Here is a 23,491-nt window from a genome sequence, read left to right as displayed (position 1 = left end):
AAGAATCACCTTACAATATTATTAAGCTATGAGAAAAATAAATATATCATATGTTTAAACACACACATCATTTAAACTAAATAATCAATTTTTAAAATCAATGAATGTTTAAATAATTGAAAAACTAAACATGAACAAGTATACTATATAAATTTAAAGTTTATAATCAAAATGCCAGCTGACGTGATAATGACGTGACAAGTAGGTTTGCATCTTACCCTGCAATTCTCATGTTTGAATTTGAATAGAGATTTAAAAACTCTCATCAATGCTCTAGTTCGGGTGTGAGGATTTCTCAAGTTCAAACAAAAAAAAAAAACTCATTTTATATCTTCATAAAGAAAAAAGATAAGGATTCGATTGCATAATTCGTAAATACAGGTCTAATATGAAAAACATAACATACTAGAAGGACGAAAAATTTCTTCAAACCCTAAAAACAAAGACACACGCACAAAAAAGATATTTTAAAAAAAATTGAAAACACGAAAGCCTAGTTCTCAATCTCTCTCTGGTGTCTATTACAGAAATCAAATCCAGCTCCTCTCTCCCTCTCTCCCTCTTCTGCAACTCTTTGTCTTCAAGTAGAAGAAACAATCCCCCCCTATTTCTTCTGTACCTTTACCCCCCTCTCTCGACCTTCTTAACTTGCTTAAAGTGTCAAATACATTAAAAAAAACCCCCACACACAATAATGTCACCCACTTTTCTTGTAGCAGAAACCATGTGACTTCCCCGAATGAATCTCTCTATTTCCTCTCTCCTCACCCTTCCTCCACCGAGTTAGTCCCCCCTCACCGGCTCACTGAGTCAACTCGAGTCAAACCAACTCTACTGAGCATCTGGTCTTTTCCCCTGTATGGCGTCATCTTCTAGAGCGAGAAGCAGGTCTCCATTCTCGCACCGGAAACCGTCAAGTTCATACTCTTCAGCTTCTTCAACAACCACTTCTTACAATAACAGGCTGATTCCTCGCTCTTGCTCGACTTCCGCTTCTTCATTTTTCGGTTCGAGATCCGTGACGCCAAATCGAGCTCGGTCTGATTCAATGCAATACGGTGGTCTACGTGGTGGTGGTCATACCCCTGTCGGGTTCGGGCCGGAGGAGTTAATTGCTGAACCGTTTGATCAACCGAGGAGTGGTGGTGATAGCATTTCGGTTACTATTCGGTTTAGGCCGTTGAGGTAATGGCAGATCTGAGGGTACTAGATCAGATCTTGATTTGGTTTTGTAATTTGAATTTTCCAGGGTTGATTTTTTTGTCTGGGATGTGTTTGGATACAGTGAAAGGGAGTTCCAGAGAGGGGATGAGATAGCATGGTATGCGGATGGGGATAAGATTGTCAGGAACGAGTACAATCCAGCGACTGCTTATGCATTCGGTAATTATTTATTGAATTTGAATTTCATTTTTGTTAATTAACTGAGTTAATGGAAATTTAAAATGTAAATGCGAATTGATTTGTACTGGCAGATAAGGTATTTGGACCACACACTGCATCTCAAGAGGTGTATGAGGTTGCTGCAAAGCCTGTAGTCAAGGCTGCAATGGAAGGTGTTAATGGTATGGTATTATTGATAATTAATTAGCATTGATTGATTTAGTAGCTGTGGTTGGTAAGCTGATTAATTAATGTTGATTAATTGGGGTTTTTTCTTTGACAATGCAGGGACTGTTTTTGCGTATGGTGTTACTAGTAGTGGAAAGACGCATACTATGCATGTAAGACTCCCTATCTATAGATTGTATCTTTTGTGTTTTTGTTAGGAGATGCTAAAAAATGTCCAATTATTGTGAAAACTGATTATAATTTCTTGTTGCAAATCAATGGTGATTCCTTTTTTGATAACTACTCTTTCGCACCCACACCCTGCAATTCCTCTAGATCTTTTCATGTTCGTTATTTGCATAGGCTATAACCATATAAAACGCTCAAAGTAATACAATGTGATGATCTGTTGAGGAGTTCTCCAGAGGAAACCGAAGGTCTTGGTCATTTTTAAGTCCCCTCTTTTGCACGAAATACAATTACTTTGAGCCATATCTATAAATGCATGGTTTCCCCTTTTCTTTTGCACCCTTATATATAAATGCATTTGATGCTCAATCGTGTTTCTCTGTCTTGTTACAGTTTGGACTTAGGATAGCATAACTGAAGCATCCAGTGACATGGCAGTTTGATCCTGCTATGTAATTTATCACTATATATGATTCTTATGTTATGTTTATTTGGCACATGTATAAACACGTGTATTGATATGTTTTTCCTTTTTATTTCTGCTAACCTTTCCTGTTTCAGTTCCTTACAGTTAACAAATTCACAGCTCTGTTGTTTTTGACTTGTTTCTCATGACATTATGTGCAGGGAGACCAAAATTCACCCGGTATCATACCACTGGCCATAAAGGATGTTTTCAGTATTATCCAAGAGGTAAGTGTTCAGAAAATATTTCCCTCAGTATATTCTCTATAATCTGGTTCATTGCGTTATCCCTTGGCTTTTATCACCCAAGTATGTATTTGTGTGTGTTTGATATATTGACATTACACTTGTATAGTCTGGTGTTAAGGTAACCTAATTCATTTGTTTTTTTTTGTTGCCTATATTCTATCTTTTTAATTATCTACTTGTTGATCAAGTATGGGTGACATATGCTTTCTCACTTCAGACTCCAGGAAGAGAGTTCCTGCTACGGGTGTCCTATCTTGAAATTTACAATGAGGTCAGTTTCACTATACTATCAATTTGAATGACAGCACTTAAATGTACAGATTACAAGTTGAACTACTTGTTGTCATCGTAGTAAAATTTGTCTGATTTATATTCCACGCATGCTTCTGATATCAGGTGATAAATGACTTGCTTGATCCAACAGGTCAAAATTTGCGTGTTAGAGAAGATGCACAGGTGTTATGCTTTTTTGAATATTCTTTAATACTTCTTATTGTGATCCTTCTTTCCATGAGAAAATGTATTATTTACTGGATCTCATATATGTTGGTTTATAAATGCTTGTACTATGTTTTCCAGGGCACCTATGTTGAGGGTATAAAGGAAGAAGTCGTTTTGTCTCCTGGGCATGCACTTTCTTTCATTGCTGCCGGAGAAGGTAAATTGTATATGTAAACCCAATTTCATCTTTTCCCGTATGTTTCATGCAATTTTACCCCTAATCTTTTCATTGGTGTTTGATGTTGCCAGAGCATCGCCATGTTGGTTCAAATAATTTTAATCTGTTCAGCAGCCGAAGTCACACCATATTTACTCTGGTAAATGGCCTATGCAGATGATATTTATCATTATAAAACAATAGTTAACATTCCATTCATACATTTTTGTGGAGTAGATATGATAAAGTATTGTTCAGAAGTAGCTAAATCTTACTCTTCTCCATCTCAATTATTGCATCATCTATGTCAAGTTCTTGCTATTCTCTGCTGTTTTTTGTTTGATAAAGTCTAACCATATTTACTGTAAATGCTGTACCCTCTTTCACTTATGAATTGTTTCCTGTCTTATTATTCACTGATATGCCTATGCATTTGCAGATGATTGAAAGCAGTGATCATGGTGACGAATATGATGGAGTGATTTTCTCTCAACTTGTATGTTGCATTGAATTGTGATTGCCAGAAAAGAAAAAAAAATATTTATTTTTCTTAGCTGCATGGCTCATGCTATTCTCTTGTATTTCTCTTTTGGTAGAATCTGATTGATCTAGCTGGATCTGAGAGTTCAAAAACTGAAACAACTGGACTGAGGAGAAAGGAAGGATCTTACATAAACAAAAGCCTTCTAACTCTTGGAACTGTATGTACCTGTAACTTTATATGCAATCATCTACCATTTTTTCATTTTATTCATATTTATATTGATCACAAACTGCTCCTGCAAATTATTCAAAGCCTTCAGATACATGTAATAACTGAATAACTGGTGGGTGATTATCTAATGATTTATAAGATCAACCTGAGGATAGTGAAAAGTGGTTTGAGACTTAGTGAAGTTTTATCTCAAACACCAGTCAATGAATAAACTCATTGACCTCCTTGGTGCGTGTGCCGAGTCTGAGTGCTTGTTGAAGTGTATATGCCTATTTCATTTTGATGCCTGTGATTGACTATGTGGTTCCAATGTAAAGGTTATTGGAAAACTGAGTGAAGGAAGAGCATCTCATGTTCCATATCGAGATTCCAAACTTACTCGCCTTTTGCAGTCCTCGTTGAGTGGGCATGGGCATGTTTCGGTGAGTTTAAGATATAAAAATTTCATGCTATTTTATGGGCAACATGTTACTGAAATTTTACTTTGTTGCTGAAGATCATGTAATTCACCTGCACATACAAGTTTACTACATGATCAATTGTGCTGCTGCATACTGATTAGTTATTATCTTCCAGAAATGTTTACTTTTCACGTTCTCATTCCCTTTCTGACTTTTTTTCTGGGAAGTAAAAACCTACAAGAGACTGACTGTACATATTCAATCACTCTTCCCAAGCCAAATTTCAATGCCAGCTAATGTTTTCTTTCTTGGCTAAACTGCTCCTCAGCTTATTTGTACCGTCACTCCTGCATCAAGTAACATGGAAGAAACTCATAATACATTGAAGTTTGCTAGCAGGGCAAAGCGGGTTGAAATCTATGCCTCACGCAATAAGGTGCAGTATGCACTTAGCTTATGATATGGTTTTTCAAAAACATAGATTAATTAAATCTAAAAGCTGACTTTAACCTGATTTTGGAAATTACTCAACTTTCAGATAATTGATGAGAAATCTTTGATCAAGAAGTATCAAAAGGAAATCTCAATCCTCAAAGAGGAACTTGATCAGTTAAGACAGGGGATGCTTGTTGGTGTCAGTCATGAAGAGATTCTGAGCTTAAGGCAAAAGGTTTTAAAATTATCTTGTTTTCTTCTTTTGAATATTGTTGTGCCGTTTTCATTGTATGCTTTTTTTTTTTACCTTTGACAAATCTTTCTTTTGTATTTCTTTGTACAGTTGGAGGAAGGTCAAGTGAAGATGCAGTCAAGATTGGAGGAGGAGGAAGAAGCCAAGGCTGCTCTCATGAGTAGGATCCAGAGGCTAACCAAACTCATACTTGTCTCTACAAAGAATACGATTCCTGGATTGCCTGATGTTCCAGGTCATCAGAGGAGTCATTCGGATGATGTGAGCCCCCCCTCCCCCCCACGTGTTTTGTAAATTTTGCTATTGCCTAATTTCTAACTGGTGCTGAAATTTGAAGATTTAAATACGAATGATGTCTTTTCCAGTAAATGAGTTAAATTGCAATTGCTGTGGTTTGAGCTAAAAACATTCTATTGGTTTTGGGGCATCTGTGGTTCTGTTAGTGCAAAAGGCAACAGTTATATTGTGAATCGTGACAAACTTAGAGTAACATTTGACCCAACAATTTGTAAAATGGTCCTTGCTTTCTTAATACCTTTCACTGTCATTCCCCTGTTATTCTGTAAATGCTCAACTTCTCAAAGAAGCTGCAAATTATTTTTCTATTCTTCACAGCTGATTGTCAGTTAGTTTTGTTACTCTTGCAATGGTTTCTGCCCATAACATCTACCCTTTGTTTACTTGCATGATTTTTCTTTCTCGCTGCTTTCTTTTTTTAGATCTTAGTTTTCCGTTTGGAAGACTGAAGTGTGATATTTAAGTTGCATTTCCTTTTTCTGTCAGAAATTGGATGTTTTGCGAGAAGGTGCTTCACTTGCAGAAAATGAGAATCAGAAGGACTCTCCATCTTCTTCTTTGATTGCATCAGATCTAACTAGTGAATTGAAACATAAAAGATCTTCCAGCAAATGGAATGAAGAACTCTCACCAGCTAGCAGTGCGGTTACGGAAACGACTCAAGCAGGCAACCTTATGAATGCTTCAAAACTGGCACCAGTAAGTTTTGCTGATTTTTTTTGTTGCTCACTCGTATATAATTCCAAGTAAATTTCCCCTTCCAGAGAATCCAAAGTTCACTCTCTCTCTTATTCTCATATTGAGCACTCTGGTTTTGGTTTCATCAGATTCCTTTTCATTCGCTTCCATGACCTACCATTATTGAATCAGGAAAACCCAAATCCTGTTTCCATTGAAGTCTAGCACACTCATACCACAAATGCCATGTCATTTTCATATTTTTGTGTCTCATATGTTCTAGCAGTAATTTTTCCTTTGGGTGACCAGCCCAAAACTTTTCATTTATTTTTGGTCACTGGTTTTTTTGAAGGAATTGTTAAACTGACTTTTTTTGGGTATTTTTAGAGCGGGATGACCCAAGACCAGATGGACCTTCTTGTGGAGCAGGTTAAAATGCTTGCCGGAGAGATTGCATTCAGCACCAGTACCCTGAAGCGCCTGGTAGAGCAGTCTGTAAATGATCCTGATAGCTCGAAAATTCAGGTATACTTCTCTTTTCTTGCAAAGTTATATGTCTGCTTGTGTTTAAAATTTAAGTTCAAAATGAGATGCAGAGCTTTGATCATGCTTGAGCCAATATTTTGAATAGATTACTGGTCTCTCAGTTGTGCTTGAGCCAATTTGAGTTCATGTGGTTGATAAGGTTTTAGATTTTATTGAACTCTGAGTATGCATTTGATGCTTATCACATGCTCCATTGGTTCATGTTTCTTCTTTTGCATATTATAGAATTTAGTAGCTAGCGAAGACACCCTTTTCCTACGCTTCCTTTTTTCACTAAGAGTACTCAGCTGTTAATATTATTTAACAGATTAGGAAACAGAAGTTTTCCATTTTTCAATGCCATATTTTTAATTATCCAACATATAAAATGTGGCAGTAATATACAACTGAGTATCCATAATTTTCTCTAAAGCTCTGATGAAGACAAGTGTATAATTTTGCCAACCACAGATCCAGAACTTGGAACGAGAGATCATGGAAAAGAAGAGGCAAATGGGAGTCTTGGAACAACGTATTATCAAGAGTGGTGAGGCTTCAATTGCCAATGCCTCATTGGTTGATATGCAGCAGGTAGTTTCACTTTCTTCCACATTTCCATTTTTCTTCCTCTCATATCCTCTCATTTCTTTATTCTTTTTCCAGATAATAGTAGCTTAATTATTTCAATTTCATTTGGGTGGCTACAGACAGTGATGAGATTGATGACCCAATGTAATGAGAAGGCTTTTGAGCTGGAGGTGAGCACTGCATGTCATGATATTACTGAAATTCTTATCAGGGCTTGTCTGTTCAATTATTGTTCTATTGTCACATTAAAACAAAATGGAGGCAGGCACTTGTATATCAATGGTGAACTATAAGTGGTTCCTTGGCAAGTATCCCATTAAGATCACTAATTATAACTGCCGAGGAGATAAATCCAGCTCCATAATTTCTTTCTTAGAATCTCGCAGCTTCAGAATCCGCATCATAATGGTTTTTTCCTTCTCCTTTTCTTTTTTCTGCGAGAGAGGTAAATCCTTTCATAATAAAACTCCCACATGATTTTAGTCTTAAGACTATTAAATATCCCAGTAAACCAGGTCATGAAGTCTGCCACCTGTCATCTTGGTTTCAGTGGTTTCTAGTAGTTGGAATGGTGAATGAGCTTGCATAGATTATAAATTTCCTGCCCACTACAAATGAGATGATTTTGACTTTTTTGCAGATAAAATCAGCTGACAACCGCATCCTCCAAGAACAGCTTCAGAATAAGGTTTAACCACCATTCTCCATCCTATTTGTCCTCTTAATTGATTGTTTTTCTTCCTTTCCTTCTGCCATTTTATTTGATGCTCAGCACTTCCTTGGTCCTATTCATCAGCCTGGAATGCTATTGTTTCTTTCTTGTTCCCTGCTTTGCTTATGTTTCAAGCTGTTGTTTCTACATATGGTTATTATTGGCAGTGCTCTGAAAACAAAGAATTGCAAGAAAAGGTAACTCTCCTGGAGCAGCGGTTCACTTCACTTTCTGGTGACAAAGTACCACTAAACTCCGAACACAATGCATCTGAAGAATATGTGGATGAATTGAAAAAGAAAGTTCAGTCCCAGGTGATCACTACTATGCTAAAATTTACTAAGTTTTGATGCGCTTATTAAAAATATCTCCATTTTGGGATGTAGTCATTGCTTTTATTTCTAATTGAATTATGGGTATTGGTTTAAACTTCTCGTATGAAACAATAGGCATTATTACTGTTGTACATTGTCAAATATAAGCAAAATGTTGATCCTGGTGAGTAGTTCTAACATTTAACAAAGGAATTCTGAGTTTTTTCTTATAGCTATCAACATGTTTTTGTTTTTATCTAACAGGAGATTGAGAATGAAAAGCTAAAGATCGAACAGGTCCAGCTTTCCGAGGAGAATAGTGGATTACGGGTCCAAAATCAGAAATTGTCTGAAGAAGCTTCTTATGCAAAGGAACTGGCCTCTGCTGCTGCAGTTGAGCTGAAGAATTTAGCTGGTGAAGTGACCAAGCTCTCGTTACAGAATGCAAAATTGGAACAAGAATTGCTGGCTGCCCGAGAATCCGTGCATTCTAGAGGTGCTGGCATGCAAACAATTAATGGAGTTAACCGCAAGTACTATGATGCCACAAGACCAGGGAGGAAGGGGCGGTTCTCTGGCAGAGGAAATGAGATTTCAGGAATGCATTCTGATGACTTCGAGTTGTGGAATCTGGATCCAGATGATTTAAAAATGGAACTTCAGGCAAGAAAACAACGTGAAGCAGCACTTGAGGCATCCTTGGCTGAAAAGGAATTCATAGAAGATGAATACAGGAAAAGGTGTGAAGAGGCCAAGAAAAGGGAGGAGGCTCTGGAAAATGACTTAGCAAATATGTGGGTGCTTGTTGCTAAGTTAAAGAAAGATGGGAGTGCTATCCCTGGGATGAATGCTGATGAAAGGCATGGTGATGGTATAGATCATACTAGGGATCCCAAAATGAATGGGGTCGAAGTTGATCAAAATAATGCTGGAACAGAGAGACAAGATTTGGATGCATCACAACAAGTTGATGGAACTCCAAAGGAAGAGCCCCTAGTTGTTCGGTTGAAGGTAAACCTTAATTATTTGATCTCTGTTTTTTTTTGTTTCTTACTTTGCTTTGTTGTACCCTTCTGCTGCAATCATTCTTCATTCCCTTCAACTGAACTTAAAGGGGTCATTTGACAAACATCTGTAGTTGTCTGTACCTTCTCCTGTTCCTGAATCTAGATTGTATTTTTCTGCTTGCAGGCACGGATGCAAGAGATGAAGGAAAAGGAGCTCAAATACCTGGGAAATGGAGATGCCAATTCCCACGTGTGCAAAGTATGTTTTGAATCACCAACAGCAGCAATTCTTCTCCCCTGTCGACATTTTTGCTGTAAGTCGGTTAGTTGCTTTCATTTGAACTGTGCCTATCCTTTCTGCACATCATGTCTAATAATGACTACTGCTGGTTTATGCTTTGCAGTGTGTAAATCTTGTTCGCTTGCTTGTTCTGAGTGCCCGATTTGTCGCACAAAGATTGCAGATAGGCTCTTTGCATTCACTTGACATTGTGCTTTTACCCTCAAATAAAGGTCATCTATACTAGCTCTGCTCATTTTTTCTGATTTGCTGATAGGTCAACCTTCTGGGAAAATTTAGGTTCCTTAATGCCTTGTCATATTACTAGACAAGTAGATAAAAACCTTTACCATGTACATAGTTTAGAAGGAAAATTGAACTATCAAAATAGACTACAGGTTAGCCTGCAGACACATGGATTCATGGAGTCATGGATTCACGAGTCCGACTCATGCAATAAAAATCTCTAGCAATCTGGAAAGAATGAGGAACTGTTTCCCAAACTGCTGTCTCATTTATGTGAAAATTAGAGTGTCTTTCATCAGAAGATAAACTGACATGCTCTGTTTTTTTTTTTCCCCTTCCCCCCTGCCACTTCAATAATTGCAGGGCTTTGCCGATGTTTTCCTGTTCGCTACATTCACTGGAACAGTGGTGCGATTCTTTTATTAGTTTACTGTATGTAATTGTCAAAAAAGGTATATCAATATATTGTTTCTGCACTCTCTCCCTTTGGGGCTGTAAAATAAGATTAATCAAAGGTAAACAAAGAATCAGTACATTCCAAAGTATCAAATTTAGGATGTTGCCTTGTTTTTGAACATGCAGCAGAATATTGTGATTTATTTCACCATGTATAGAAACAACGTATGCTTCCATGAGAAGTGTTTTTCCCCAGGTATCTGAGCAACGCTGGTTCATCAGCTCCTTGTGTATCTTTATTCTCCTTTTCATTTCCGATAATCTTGATATTATATGCTAATTAACGTGCTGAGCAATCCAAACAGCATGCATTCATTTTGCTTGCTTCTTTGGACCCGTTAAATCCATCAGGCAAAAACCAGGCTGGGGACCCAGAAGTCTATAACTTCTGGTGAAAAAAGAACTCCCGTAGCTTTAAAGATCTTGATCCAGCAATGGCAAAAATTGGCCACAAGTTTACATCAAATTGGGCAATGTCAGAGGAAAGAGTGTAGATGAGTCTTAAAAAATTCAACACCCTCAAAACTACAAGAGGCCACTCTCTCTATAAACAGGGTGCATTCCAACCCTTACTGAAACTACTATTGCTAGTGAATGAAGGATCAAGAAAATCATCCACGCGCCACCCTGGTACTACCGTCTCTAAATACTCAGATATGCTACTTATTGAAATTGAACCATAGCCACTAACATGACTATCGTCATAAATATATGCTGTTGGTGGCGATGCTGTCGCTACTGAAGGAGAGCAGAAGATTTCATTGGAAGCTGAAATCGGTTTCTTCAGGTAGTGCTGATGGTTTCTATTGCTAGTAGTGTTAATGTTTGCATCACAGTTACCAGTGGAGGATGATGTTGCGTATAGAGAAGGGCCACAGAGCTTTACACCGGTGAGAAGAAACCTATTGTGTTTCTGGGTATGTTCATTAACTTTGTGAATTGGAAGGTCACATTCTCTGCACAGAATTGCTCTATCCTCTTGACAAAACAGAACGGCTCTCCTCTCCTGAAGAAAAACAACAACAAATAACATAAACATCTTGACCACCATAACCATAGCAAGAGAGAAGTATCTATCTGCTAGTACCTGACAGATATCACACAGAGGGGATTCTTTGAAGGAGGGATGGACTAAAGAGAACCTTGAGTGTTTGCTTGCAAGCGTGTTTGCATGGTGAACTCTGTGATCGCATCCATCACAGAGAGCAGCTTCATCTGCACAACAAAAAACTGTGGCCTCTACCTTGTCACACACATCACACCGGATCTTCATTGTCATCTTCCCACGCTCCCTCTAATATTCCTGGCTAGGGTTTGATATAAAGACAGGAGATTGTGATGTTGGAAAATTGGAAATTGGCCTGTGACGGTGAATAAAAGGACACTGACAGAGCTGTTATGGGAGTATGGGCAATGGGGGGTGTAAATGGATAAGCAGCTAACTAAGCTCAGGGATCTTGAATGTCTGTCTGACCTTTTTAGAGAAAGCTCTGGATAGATGCCATGCAGTTTTCCTTAATATTTCTCTTTCTTGAGTAAAGAAGAGCAGAGCAAGTTGGCTTTTGGGCTATGAAGTTATTGCAAAGCAACCTAACGCTTCGCTCTCTTTCTCAGTACTGTCTGAAGTTGAAGGAATGGCAACCGATTTGCAGTTATCTTCCTATTTATCGACCCAGGCTTCTCTTCATATTAATTTAGTGGGGTAGTATTTATTAATTTACAGCAACAGGGAGGGAGGGGGGTGGTGGAGCAGAGTCAGCTCTTGAGAGACCAGAGCTGGCTGCTTAACCTGCTTGTTCAATATTTTATTTGATTTGATTTCGACACTTTTTTTTAATGAAAAAATATCTTTGTTCTTATTAATTCGACATTTAACTTCAGTCTGCATCCCATTGAATTCCTTGTATTTTTATTTTTATTTGATGAACTGTATAAGAAATAGCAATATTATTTTTCACTTCCAAGCTCTCTCAATGCTACCGTGCCATTAACGACATAAGATCCTGTTTGTCTTGACTGTCCTTCTTTTTAAAAATTAATTTTTTTTATATTATTATATTAGTACTACCGTGTATTTTTATAAAAATATTATTATTTTAATATAAATAAAAAGATACTTTATAAAACAATCATTATTATAATTTCAGAAATGCCATCTTCAATACCCGCACCACTAGACTGTATAAACCATTAAGGAAATCTCATCACTGCTGATAAAATGAAAGGCAAAGAATTGAAGAGAGAGAAAACAAATAATGATTTTATTTATTTACCAGCCTTTTATTTTTGTATTTTAAAAATGTTTTAAAAAAATATATACTTTTTATTTGTTTCAAATAATATTTTTTAGTGTTTTTATATCATTTTAATTCGCAAATATCAAAAATAATTTTTAAAAAAAAAAAAATAATAATACTTTTTAAAATGAAAAATATTTTTAAAAAACAATCTCAACTACACTCTTAAACAATATATTTTTTTTTTCCTGTGTTTCTCACTCCTACTACATCCATCTCCTATTGGCAATTTGTTTCACCTTGGATCCAGCTAAGTTGCATTGAAATTATTGTTAACCAGACAAAATGTCAATGATGATGGAAAGAAAGTGGAAGAGGCAAAGTAGAGGGCAAAACCATAGCAAAATGAAAGAGATCCAAGTGGTTGAATCTATCAAGATTGGTTTCAAATCCTTGCAAACGCAGAAACACCTTAACCAGATTGTCTTTAACAGAGAAGGAATCAATACATTGCTGGTAAAAAAACTGGGAACCTCAAGAGAGGCAATTTTCACCATCCTCTTCTTGATCTTCTCGAGAGTCAAGCATCCTCGATTCAAATCTAGCACACCTACACGCACCCGTAAAGGCAAAAGTTGTACTAGAGTGACTCTGAACAACGTTATTTGTAAGAAAAAGAATCACGTTACGACTTCCAAAACAATTGGTGCCACTCGTTGGCCTCCATTGATGACAAAAAGTCATGCTTACCGTGTAAGATAATTAACAAATTCATCTATACTATGAATTATCAATGTTAAGTTTGGCTTATCAGAGAAAAGGTTGTCCCTCTTTTCTTCTTTTCATACGTACGGTTCACTTAAGCCCTTGGATTATTTGTGCAGTCCATGATTAACTCGCACGGATTACCTACAAGCTCCGTTCTTTAATGGGAGTATGCGGTCATTGCTTGCATCATGACTGTTTTTATCTTGATAGTGACCTAAATCTTCGCTTCAAATGCAAGTTATCCACAGCATTATTAGAAGATTTGCAGTAGTAAAAAAGAACTCAATCCTTTTAATCATGAGGTATACCCTCAATATTCCTCTTTCTAACAGGATCATCCATTAATGAAGCGGGAATCCAAAGAACATATCGATGTAGTGTGACACTTGCCAGTTGATGGAGCCGGCAACACTAGAGGACAGATACACTTATTTTCAGGGGCTACAGAGATGATCTTTTGAGAATCTTTGAACAACAAATTAATACATATATATATTTGCTCGTGGAGGTCTTGAAAGGGTAAGTGTGGAGATTAGGAAGGAACAGTACACTTTTAATTATTGTATGCCTAGGGGTTCCCCTACTTCTCACATGGAGATGACTTTTGCAGTCCTATAAACGAAATAACGAATGATCATGACTCCTGGGTCCTTGCGAAAAGATTTACAAGAATCATGTTGAACACCTATTCCTTTGAACGCAACAATGGCGTTGAGATATTGTAGGAGGATCAGGTGTTTAAAACGCTTTAATTTTTGGACGTGGGTGGGTGATTGCAGGGATGAAATGATAATCGTGATTTAGCTCGATGGTTCCCTTGTCGAGTTATACGTGTGAAGACTTTCTCCAGTCAAGTCTTACGCAAATAATTATCTATGTTTGACCGCGCGGCGTGGTTACGAGAAATCTCCTCCTCCTAAGGATGCCTGGTTACCTCTTCGTGGAGTCCTAGGACCTTTTTGTGAATCACGAGGCAAGTCTTGAAGTTTCCATGCAACAGTCGCTCCTTTGACATCACTTCCGAACAGGACAAGGGTTGGTAAGAGATGCCCGTCAACAGGCTTATTAGGGATTATAAAAACAATACAGTTTAAATTATTTCTTATTTAAAAATAATTTTTTATATTCATTCATCGAAACAATCTAAATACATATATATACATATACCTGTATAATTAATTAATTTTAATAAAAAAATCAAAATTTTTAAAAATATAATTTAGACCGCATTAGCAAGTTTAATAAGAAATGGTTGGAAAGAGATATCGGTCCACCTAGGACTCAGCAATATTAGGTCTTGATCTTAGCCAGAAAGGCCTCGACAAGGGTTCCGGTTTTTTACCAGAAGTGTTTCTAGTCCCTTTTAATTATAGTAGTTGTTTGATATTGTGGTTGTGGGTGAGGTTCACCCACATCCACAATTTTTAACTTTTGATAATGCTCCTACCATAATTTTTTATTAGTGGTGGATCCCACCATTAATTGTGGCACAGTCACGTGTTACAAGAAGCAACTCTTGTGACGATAAAATGGATGAACAGTAGAGCATGATTTTCGTCAATGAACAGTACTCCATTGTTCATCCATTTTTTGCAATGAATAATGGAGCAAGCTCCACTGTTCATGGTTTTTATCCAATGTGTTCTATTGTTCCGATCAGACCGGTCTAGTTCACAAGAACTGGCAATCCGCCGTTCGAGATGGTAAATACATTGAACCGGATCCAACCTAATAAATATAATATATATTATTTTTATTTGTGTTTTATTTGAAAAATTAGTGTTATATATTATTTAATAACTACATAAATTAGACGGAGATCGCTTGATGACGCCGCATTTACAGAATTTGATCGTAATCTCAATTTTGTTATTGATGTTGTTGCACTCTTAAGAAATTTATGAAAATTTTAGTCCTTATCAGATATATTTCATACATGATGGAATTGTAAATAGTTTAATGGAACAATAAAAAATAATACTATACAAAGTATTATTTATTTCATGATGTAATAGCAATAGTTAAATCTACAATATTAAAATTAAAAATCATCAATATATATATATATATATATATATATATATATTTAAATTATTTTATAACCTCAATTTCAAAAGCATTCTTAACCAGACACATTAAATTAATTTTTATTCAATCTCAATTTCAACCATAATTTTAACCAAACATCTATTTTTTTAAACTAACATTATATAAAAATACTTTTTATAAAAGCAATTTTTTTCAAACCGTAACTATAATAGTTACCGCAATATTAAACACATCTATAATTTGCGATGGTCACACCAACTCTTTCATTTTGGATATTATGTCAGGTTGATTGATGGTCACTTTGCCATGAAGTGCCAACGAGTGTTGGTATGTATATCCATGTGTTTGCAAGGGTGTCTAAATTATGATTCAAAAATATAAAAATATATATAATTTTAAATAAATAAATTTGTACATCCATGAGAAAGGCTTTTTATTGCACTTTAATTAAAAATAAATAAATAAATTTTAATGAAACACATCCTATAACATAATTTTATTATAACATCTTGTACCAAGACCAAGGTCCGAGTCCATGCCTACTCTCGAGGATAAATTTACGATATTTAATATTTCTAATTAAGAATGAAAGCAATTATTTTGACTTGAGCGAGCTTGGACTCTCTCCTTTTCTTTGAACTAGTCAAAGTCCGTCGTGTTCCACGGGCCATTGGAAAAATCAAATATATTATATATAATGAAATCAAATCTTAATTTGTCTAATAACTAAATTCTAAACTCCTGTGCGGAGCAATTTATTTAAATCGAATTTATTTTATGCTATGCCTATCTAAATTAACACATCTTTATTTAATCCAAGTAAAGATTCACGATGTTATTTATCTATTGAAACAAACTTTTAAAAAATTGTACCGTTAAAAGATAATTAAACAATAAGAAAACATAACAACGTGTATACATAAATACAATCTATTTTACATTTTAATACATATAACTACTTGAAAACAATAAAGATGTAAATTACATATAATCAACTAATACGTTGTTAACAAATTTTAAACAATTTTAGGGACCTCAAGAAGAATTGATCTCTCCCACCCTCCCTCCCTCCCCCCTCACACACACACACACATATAATTTCCTTCTGATATTATATGTAAATAAAAAATATATATTCAAAACATATCCTAAATTAAAAATTATAATATGATATTTCAATTGGTCTAGATAAAAACAACAATTAACAATTATATTGGAAAAAGTTTTGATTCCAAGTTTTATTTAAAACTCTCTTTTCATTTCATTAAGATATTTTCTTGATTTACATGTATAAAATCATTTTCTTCACTTGTCAGCTTATTACTTAGGATTTACTCTTGCAGGGTAAGAAATAATTTCTCCACTTGAGAACTGTTTTGAATCAATATTTTAAATACATTAATTAAAAGATAATTCATCAGTTTTAACAAATTAATTGAATATTATGAAAATATACACACAAGCTAGAATTAAAACCTTCAATTTCATGGATAAGAAAAAAAATTTGAATTTAAACTATAAAGTCCTTAAAAATGACCTACTAATTTCAAAATTAAAAATATTATAAAAATTATCTATAACTAAAATCTCCAATTTTTATTAACAAGAGACGATTTTTTAAATTAAAATCATAAACTATCTTGACTTAAAATTCTATAGTTCTTAAGAAACAACCTGCCAATTTTAAGAGTTTAATTGGATATTATAAAAATATACACACCAACTATAAAGAGATATTAAAGCACACACATTCACGAATTGTAATAATATCGATTATGTATATAGATCTAAAAGGACACCCTTCTGTTTTACTATTGATGTTTGAATATTCTTACAAAATTAAAGTTTCTTGCTGTCTGGTCGCAGACTTGTATCTTGATAAAGGAACGGATACAGTACCTGTGATCGAAGTTTGGCCCATTACACACGAAACCCAATGTTAATAACCAAGAAAGAAAGAAAAGGATCGATCGAACTCAGTAAACAGAGTCCAAAGTGTCGGGTTTCTCACAGGCACGGCCCACTCCGAACATCCTTCCGTCTACATCTTGTCTGCCCTACCATATCATATTCATAGCTCACTCATCACCAAAAGGGCCACTCTCAATTATCAAAGATTTGCTTACCAGACTGTACGGTCGTTAGTTGTTACTGGCTTCTCCCGCCACTGTCTGTACTGTACCAACATGGCCACACTATTTGCTCATGCATCCAAAATCTCTTCTTTTCAACTCTCCCTTTTCCTCTTCAAGTCATAACCACCAAGTAAATAAACTCACTTTCACTTTCATATGCACAACTTGGTGAATGGGGTTCATGTTCATGTTTTCTCTCTATATTTACGCCTCTCACTGTGTAGAAGTTCAACTCGGTTTTATCAAAATCGATCCTGAACACAGTCAAAGAGGAGGCAATGACCCCATGTCTGATATACAATGTTTAGTTATCGGCGTTTCGCATGATTTGGGTTACACTGATGAAAAATTGTATTTCTCAAATCTTTTTTTTGAATTGAGGTTTCTTATCTGATAACATGGAGCTGTTGGTTGTAAAGTAGGAGAACTCTAATCTGTGCAGTCTATCAAGATCCAGAGGAATCATTGAAAAAGACATATAAGTGGATAGGCTGAGAGACATGCTGAGGGATTCAAATCCTAGACAAGCAATAAACTCCTTTGTAGTTTGCCTTTCATTAAATTCCATTTATTGGATTTATTTTCTTAGCCTAGCTGCGTTTTCTTTTATGTCAACAGCTGCAGAAGCTTGTTGTTGAAAATGTCCTTGCTTTCAATGAGGGTTTTTGGACACGACTTGCTGCTCGAACTGATTCCTGCAAATCAGAGGATTACAAGGCATGGTTTTCGACCTGCTTAATTCTAATTTCTTATGATGTTTATGAAGATGACTTGATTCCTATCCTTACTTTTTCTAAGAATTTCTTTGGCTTTATTTGTATTTTTGCAGAAGATTATGAGGAGTTGGCAATATCCGTGATGAGTATGGTGGATCTTCTGGTCCATAAGACCAGTGTAAACAACAACCCGACCCAACCTCCTCTCATAAGCAGTTTTCCTTGTTTTCCTTTAATATTGTTTCACATGTAAGAGTTTTATTGTTGACTTCTCTTCTTCTTCCTTATTTTTTCTTCTGTAGGAAAGGATCTAGTCAGCTACTGATATTCTCAAGGCAATTTTGAAACCCATCGTTGATGGAGAGGAAGAGATTCACTGGCTTCCTAGAGATCCAGTGGCTCTCAAACTAACGGAGATTTGATTTCAAATTTTCCCTTTTCTCTTCATTGTCAATGCCTTCATTCTCTCAATTGAACTTATTCAATTTTTTATACTTTCATTCATCAGGATATGATTCAAAGGGAGCGAGAAGGGCATCCAGACGAAGGGTTCCTTTCAGAAGTTAGTGCACAACTACCACAAGTGAGTGCTTTCTGTTTCTACGGTACATATCTGAAATAGTTTTTTTTTCCCTCAGTAGACTGTTCTCTGGACAGTGTAAGATCATAAGCTAGTATGTTTTAAATTTCTCTTGAATGGATTCAAAGTCTGCATATGGTCATGGCAGGAAGACATTTATACCTGGGTGTTATTTATTGCTCATGATCCGTGTTGATCATCAAAAGCATCTTGCAAGCATTATAAATCGAGGTGAATTCGGGTGCTTGTTAGATGAGATGAGGGCAGAAGTGGGATGGTCTTTTATTATTTTATTTGACGAACTAATACGAGTCTTTTCTTTGAACATGGGCGAGAACTCATTTTGTCCTCATTGGTAGGCAAAAGAAGGCGAGGACAAGCCAGGGCTTGAGGCCATGTTGCTAAAGGTTCTGCAACTCTATGCTTCCAGTATTCTCTCCAAACGTAGTTGTGCAAAGAAAGGTAATTATATTGCGTAACTTTTACATGATTACTTCAAAATTATGTCTTAAAAAATGATAGAGTCTTTGCAGAATTTAAAAATGCAGCTGGTCACCATGCCTAGATTTATAAAATATCTCGAAATAATGCACATGTATTTTCAATCAAATAAACATTTTTAAAAAGTATTATGCAGTTAAATTGCTAGACCTAGTTCTGTAGCTTGGGTGATGCTATTGTTGATCTTTCAAAGTGTTAGGTTTTTCGAACTTCATCTATCTTTTATAGGGAGGTGAATCTTTGTGATTATACAGTTGGTTTTTTTTTTTGGTATTTTTGAATCGTCTGCAGAATTTTATTCCAGAGTTTGGTTACATCTGTATCTATCAGGAATTTAAAATTTCTATGCCTCAAATCTTCATTTACTATCTCTATTCCCCATTTCCCTCCTGTCTTTGGAATAATCCTCACTTCCATATTCTTGCTGTACGCTTGAACTTATAAGTTGAATGCCCTGAACAGCTAGTATTGTCTATGTTTGAGGTGCAGGAGAGGATGTTTTGAAGGCAGAGCAGTTCTGGAGACTATAATCAAAGGTGCCATCATCCTTAACTATTGTGCTTCCAGAATAAAAATGAGCCGTAAATATAGATTGTTGCGGCAACGCAAATTTGGTTTAGGCATATGAAATTTGATCTTGGAAAGCTTAGACTTGCAAAAATCTACCTGTTGGATTGATCCTTGCCAAGTTGCATATAATCTAAACCTGTCTTGGCATCGAATCAAGTTTTTCCAGACCATCAAAGATTTATGCAGGAATCTTAGGATCATTTGATAGGCATCCAGTCTCACTTCTGACATTTGTTTGCTGCAGCTCCTGAAGAAAAATGGAACAAGATTTTGCTCAATGGAATGACAGCTGGCAAAGGGAGGATTTCTCCTGAGGAACACTACGCAGTCATTAAAGAAACGAATTGAGAGGACATTGATCCGAACATTTGTTTTCCATACCTTCTCTCACTTGTAGGGAGGGAGGTTCATCCCAGCAATGCATTCTGATCGAGTATCTCAAGGGCATTCAATCAAGAGAAGAAGAGATTAATGTCCAAGTGCTTCAGGGCATTCATTTTATGATGCTGCCTTTGTTTTTCATTGGTTACTGCATTCCACAGGTAACATAGCATGACTTCATGTTTCTAGGAATTTAGCCTGTTATATGATATTGGTTTCTTCTTAGCTTACCACCTTGGAAATTTAAACTAGTGATTTCTGACGTGTGCATTATTCAAACCATTGGAATTAAGTATTTTTTAAAATATAATTATATTAAATATATTAAATTAAGTTTTATGAATAATAGTTATAAAAAGTTATTTTATGAACAACATAGAAAGATGTAATGTGAAAACTCCATATGATTTGGAAAACACAATCCTTTGAAATGGATTTTTTATGTACCAATTGACAAACCAATAATAATTTTCTTTTCCTTTATTCACTTTAAAAGATAGTTAATTTTTATAAATGGTTGTTAGTGTTTCATGAAGGTTTTCTATATTGCAACGTCTCTTCTAATTGTGTGTGTGTGTGTGTGTATTTTTTTTTTTTTCCTCCTTGCTAAAACAACACAGACCTTCTGTTTTGATAAAATCTATGTTTTCATGAATTTTCAATACCATTTTTTCCTTCTCAATATTGTATAATTTTGTAAGTGGGGTAAAATCAACAACACCAATAAAAAAGATATTTTATGGCAAGGTGGTAGCTTTTGAATTATTGAGTTGAAGTCTGAGGAATGGTTTCATTATGTTCTCTCCTACACCCCACATTTCAAGCCACAAGGCCTTCATGCATTCAATGACTTTACACTCCCATTGATCCATTCCACATCACTGCATTGGTGATTTCACAATTATTCATCCTCCTACAACGCAGGAAGGACACAAATGAAGTCATTTCATTATTATCTTTGCAGCTTGTTTGGTAAGCGATTATAAAGATATGATAATAGGATTCCACTCACAGTACCTTTGATCTGGAAAGATAACCCCTTTATTTTGATTTTGAGCTTCTCTGTACACCCTTCCTGGTGCAGATTCACATTTGCTTTGTATGTTATGTTTTTCAGGCAAGTCTAGTTTACTGGGTTACCAACAGTTCATTAACTGAAATACAGGATAGTTATCACACTTTATGGTTTCAGGATATATCTGTTACCTTTCCATACCTTGCAGATTTTATCTTGGTTATACTTGTGATATTATTTTCTAGTACGTCTTTATCTGTCCAAGGAAAGAATTACAGTTGTTGCTTCATTTGAAAAGGTGATTTTCCTTGGGGAGTTTATCCTTGAACAACCATAATACATTTGGTGACTTAGTTCCTCTAAAAACTTAACAAAAGGCAAGGAAGGTACAAAAGCTTTCAATGTGGTCAGATAAATGGAAAAAGGATTTTCACTATTAAACATTGTACAGAATCAACTAGTTGTGGTTGGCTGCTTTCTTGCTTTCTAACTCTATAATTGCATTTTCTGGTATATGGAGAACTAAATGAACTGGCAGGCAAATGAAATAGCTTTATTGCTATCAAATCTTTCTAACTCTTTAATGAAGTTAATTTATTTAAGCTAGGTTTTACAGAATGGACAGGACGTCATGCATTTAGAGATGTCTACTTCAGCATTAATCAAATCTTTCATACATAACAGTAGAAAATTACCATAGCTCCACACTTCTTAACAACACTGTTCGCATAAAAGATAGTTGATAGTAAACAGAGATACATCCGAAGTTAATAAAATATTAAAAATAGTCTTACAATTAAAATACATACATTACTAGCATATTAATAATGTAATTAATATTACAAAGCTAACATTCTAAAGAAGGGATGCCTGCTTACGCTTTTTCTTGTGGGGCTTTCTCGGAGTCTCCTTGGAGGAGGAGTTAGAAGCTTGGGGGCTGGCAAGGAGAGGATATGAAGGAGCAACAGCCACGGCAACATTGGGGGTGGCAGGAACCTCCTCATCCACAGAGACATCTTTAAGACCAATGAATTCGGTACATTTGGCACCACTAGGCAACGAAAATAAATCCATTAATAGAGATAATTCCAACAAAAAAAACCACAGGAACAACTTACTTTCCATCTGAAAAAGACCGTATAGATATCCCTGAACGGCATTCCTCAGGTACAACGACCGCTTGACCCCTTATAACACATTTACCACTCGTGATTTTGATTTCTGCATCACGTATGCAAAGGGTGCTTTTTTTGGCGTTACTGCTAGAGGATTCTTCCATTTCAAAGTAACGAAATCTGAAAGGAAATATGGTTGTGAGGCAGATTTACAAAAATAAACAGGGAAGCATATTCGAACAGAAGATAGACCAACCACAATGGACTTTTTATCTTCACAATTAAATCCACAAGATATGAGGAGCAGCTTCTCATCTGTTCATCCATGGTTGGGTGAAGCTCATCCTATGGAACTACTACTGAAATCACCACTTGAAGCTGGCATGAAAAATGGAATCATGGCATGAAGCTGCTGAGTTTTTAAATCATACACCCCCCCCTTTGAACAGCAGCAGAGTGGAAAACGAAAGAAGAAAAGAGAAACAAAAACCAATTGCCCCGCCAAGCTTGAATTTATTAAGCTTGAGAAATAACTTACATTAACGTGTACAATGTTATTTACCAATTAGAAATCCAAAAGGCAATTAAATGACAGGAGCTTCATTTTGAAGATTGAATCACGTTTCACTAATAAAAGCTAGAATCTGCAAATAATGATTAGGAGACCTGAATGCTTTTTTTGGCTACTTTTCAAGTATTACAACAACAAGACAAATAACATTATTTAAGTATTTATTTCAATAAAAATCAACAAACTTGAGCTAATTGTTTCACTGGATAATCGGCAAGACACTAATAAAAAAATAATCAAAAGAAAAATCTTAGGAATCAAACAGCGAGTGGCAAGGAAATGAAAAAATTAAACACTGTGAAGCAGAAAGAGGAAGCACCTGGCTTATAGCAGCAGTGGAATCGAGCTTCTCTTCACTGGTGCAAAATCTGCAGATTGTAAAGTTTGACAAGATCCAGTAACGGGCTAGAAAGAGATTAGTAGAAGAACAAAATTTGACTGATCTGCGAAGAAAGAAATTAGGGTAAAATTTTAGCTTTCCTTTTTGCTTTCCCATATTTCCCGACAGGTGAGGTGAGTTAGTATATATATTCCGGCTCTCACCCGGGTTAGGCCGGGTCATCCGGGTCCGACCGGGTCTCCCGGGTCAGTCCGGGTCTGGCGGGTTTTTTCCTTGCACCGGTCTTTTGTGTTGCCCGGACCGGTCCAGGACCCGGGTCGAACCGCCGGACCGGTCCGGGTTTAATAACACTGGTATTTAACCCGAAAATTAACAGCACCAAGGCTCAACACATGTTTATACGTGGAAAAGTTTTTGATTTACTTGGAACTTTCTTAAATTGTGTTTACTAATGAATTCTTTTTTTCAATTGATGTTTTTTATATATGAAATTA

At 35.9% G+C, this 23,491-nt stretch overlaps 2 protein-coding genes and 1 long non-coding RNA gene across 5 annotated transcripts; 1 reads left to right on the top strand and 2 right to left on the bottom strand.

The window, feature by feature from the left end:
- The first annotated feature begins 487 nt into the window (after positions 1 to 487).
- On the top strand, positions 488 to 10,214 carry LOC118058953 (kinesin-like protein KIN-7D, mitochondrial). Its single transcript, XM_035071761.2, has 25 exons — positions 488 to 1,185; positions 1,286 to 1,383; positions 1,476 to 1,565; positions 1,672 to 1,724; positions 2,368 to 2,433; positions 2,672 to 2,725; positions 2,851 to 2,910; positions 3,034 to 3,112; positions 3,205 to 3,272; positions 3,552 to 3,608; positions 3,709 to 3,813; positions 4,145 to 4,249; positions 4,557 to 4,664; positions 4,767 to 4,898; positions 5,007 to 5,177; positions 5,700 to 5,912; positions 6,279 to 6,416; positions 6,888 to 7,007; positions 7,124 to 7,174; positions 7,645 to 7,692; positions 7,884 to 8,030; positions 8,295 to 9,041; positions 9,222 to 9,351; positions 9,442 to 9,550; positions 9,927 to 10,214. The coding sequence occupies exons 1-24, from the start codon at positions 860 to 862 to the stop codon at positions 9,522 to 9,524; spliced, it is 3,249 nt and encodes a 1,082-aa protein (XP_034927652.1). The 5' UTR covers positions 488 to 859; the 3' UTR covers positions 9,525 to 9,550; positions 9,927 to 10,214.
- A 191-nt stretch (positions 10,215 to 10,405) lies between these two features.
- Positions 10,406 to 11,784, bottom strand: LOC118058954 (B-box zinc finger protein 20). Its single transcript, XM_035071762.2, has 2 exons — positions 11,107 to 11,784; positions 10,406 to 11,025 (listed from the first exon to the last, which is right to left on the bottom strand). The coding sequence occupies exons 1-2, from the start codon at positions 11,296 to 11,298 to the stop codon at positions 10,564 to 10,566; spliced, it is 654 nt and encodes a 217-aa protein (XP_034927653.1). The 5' UTR covers positions 11,299 to 11,784; the 3' UTR covers positions 10,406 to 10,563.
- A 9,070-nt stretch (positions 11,785 to 20,854) lies between these two features.
- LOC118058951 (uncharacterized) lies at positions 20,855 to 23,174 on the bottom strand. Of its 3 annotated transcripts, none has more exons than XR_012170744.1 (4): positions 22,343 to 23,174; positions 22,090 to 22,266; positions 20,974 to 22,022; positions 20,855 to 20,869 (listed from the first exon to the last, which is right to left on the bottom strand). It is a non-coding gene; the product is annotated as an uncharacterized lncRNA (long non-coding RNA). The 3 variants fall into 3 exon arrangements; XR_012170745.1 differs by lacking the exon at positions 20,855 to 20,869 and having other exon boundaries at positions 21,680 to 22,022; positions 22,343 to 22,464; positions 22,977 to 23,169; XR_012170746.1 differs by lacking the exon at positions 20,855 to 20,869 and having other exon boundaries at positions 21,680 to 22,022; positions 22,977 to 23,164.
- Positions 23,175 to 23,491: the final 317 nt, after the last annotated feature.

Source organism: Populus alba, chromosome 9, assembly GCF_005239225.2.
Source record: "Populus alba chromosome 9, ASM523922v2, whole genome shotgun sequence".
NCBI lineage: Eukaryota > Viridiplantae > Streptophyta > Magnoliopsida > Malpighiales > Salicaceae > Populus > Populus alba.
The sequence above is the reverse complement of the archived record's forward strand: the minus strand, read 5'-3'. Positions and strand labels throughout refer to the sequence as shown.

Excerpts from the sequence above, each read along its gene's own strand:
- LOC118058953 (XM_035071761.2), top strand. The coding sequence starts at position 860 with ATGGCGTCATCTTCTAGAGCGAGAAGCAGGTCTCCATTCTCGCACCGG. Across the intron at positions 1,566-1,671 it reads TGCAATGGAAGGTGTTAATG|GGACTGTTTTTGCGTATGGT; the intron begins GTATGGTATTAT and ends TTGACAATGCAG. Across the intron at positions 3,113-3,204 it reads TTTCATTGCTGCCGGAGAAG|AGCATCGCCATGTTGGTTCA; the intron begins GTAAATTGTATA and ends TGATGTTGCCAG.
- LOC118058954 (XM_035071762.2), bottom strand. The coding sequence starts at position 11,298 with ATGACAATGAAGATCCGGTGTGATGTGTGTGACAAGGTAGAGGCCACA. Across the intron at positions 11,026-11,106 it reads CTCTGTGTGATATCTGTCAG|GAGAGGAGAGCCGTTCTGTT; the intron begins GTACTAGCAGAT and ends GTTTTTCTTCAG.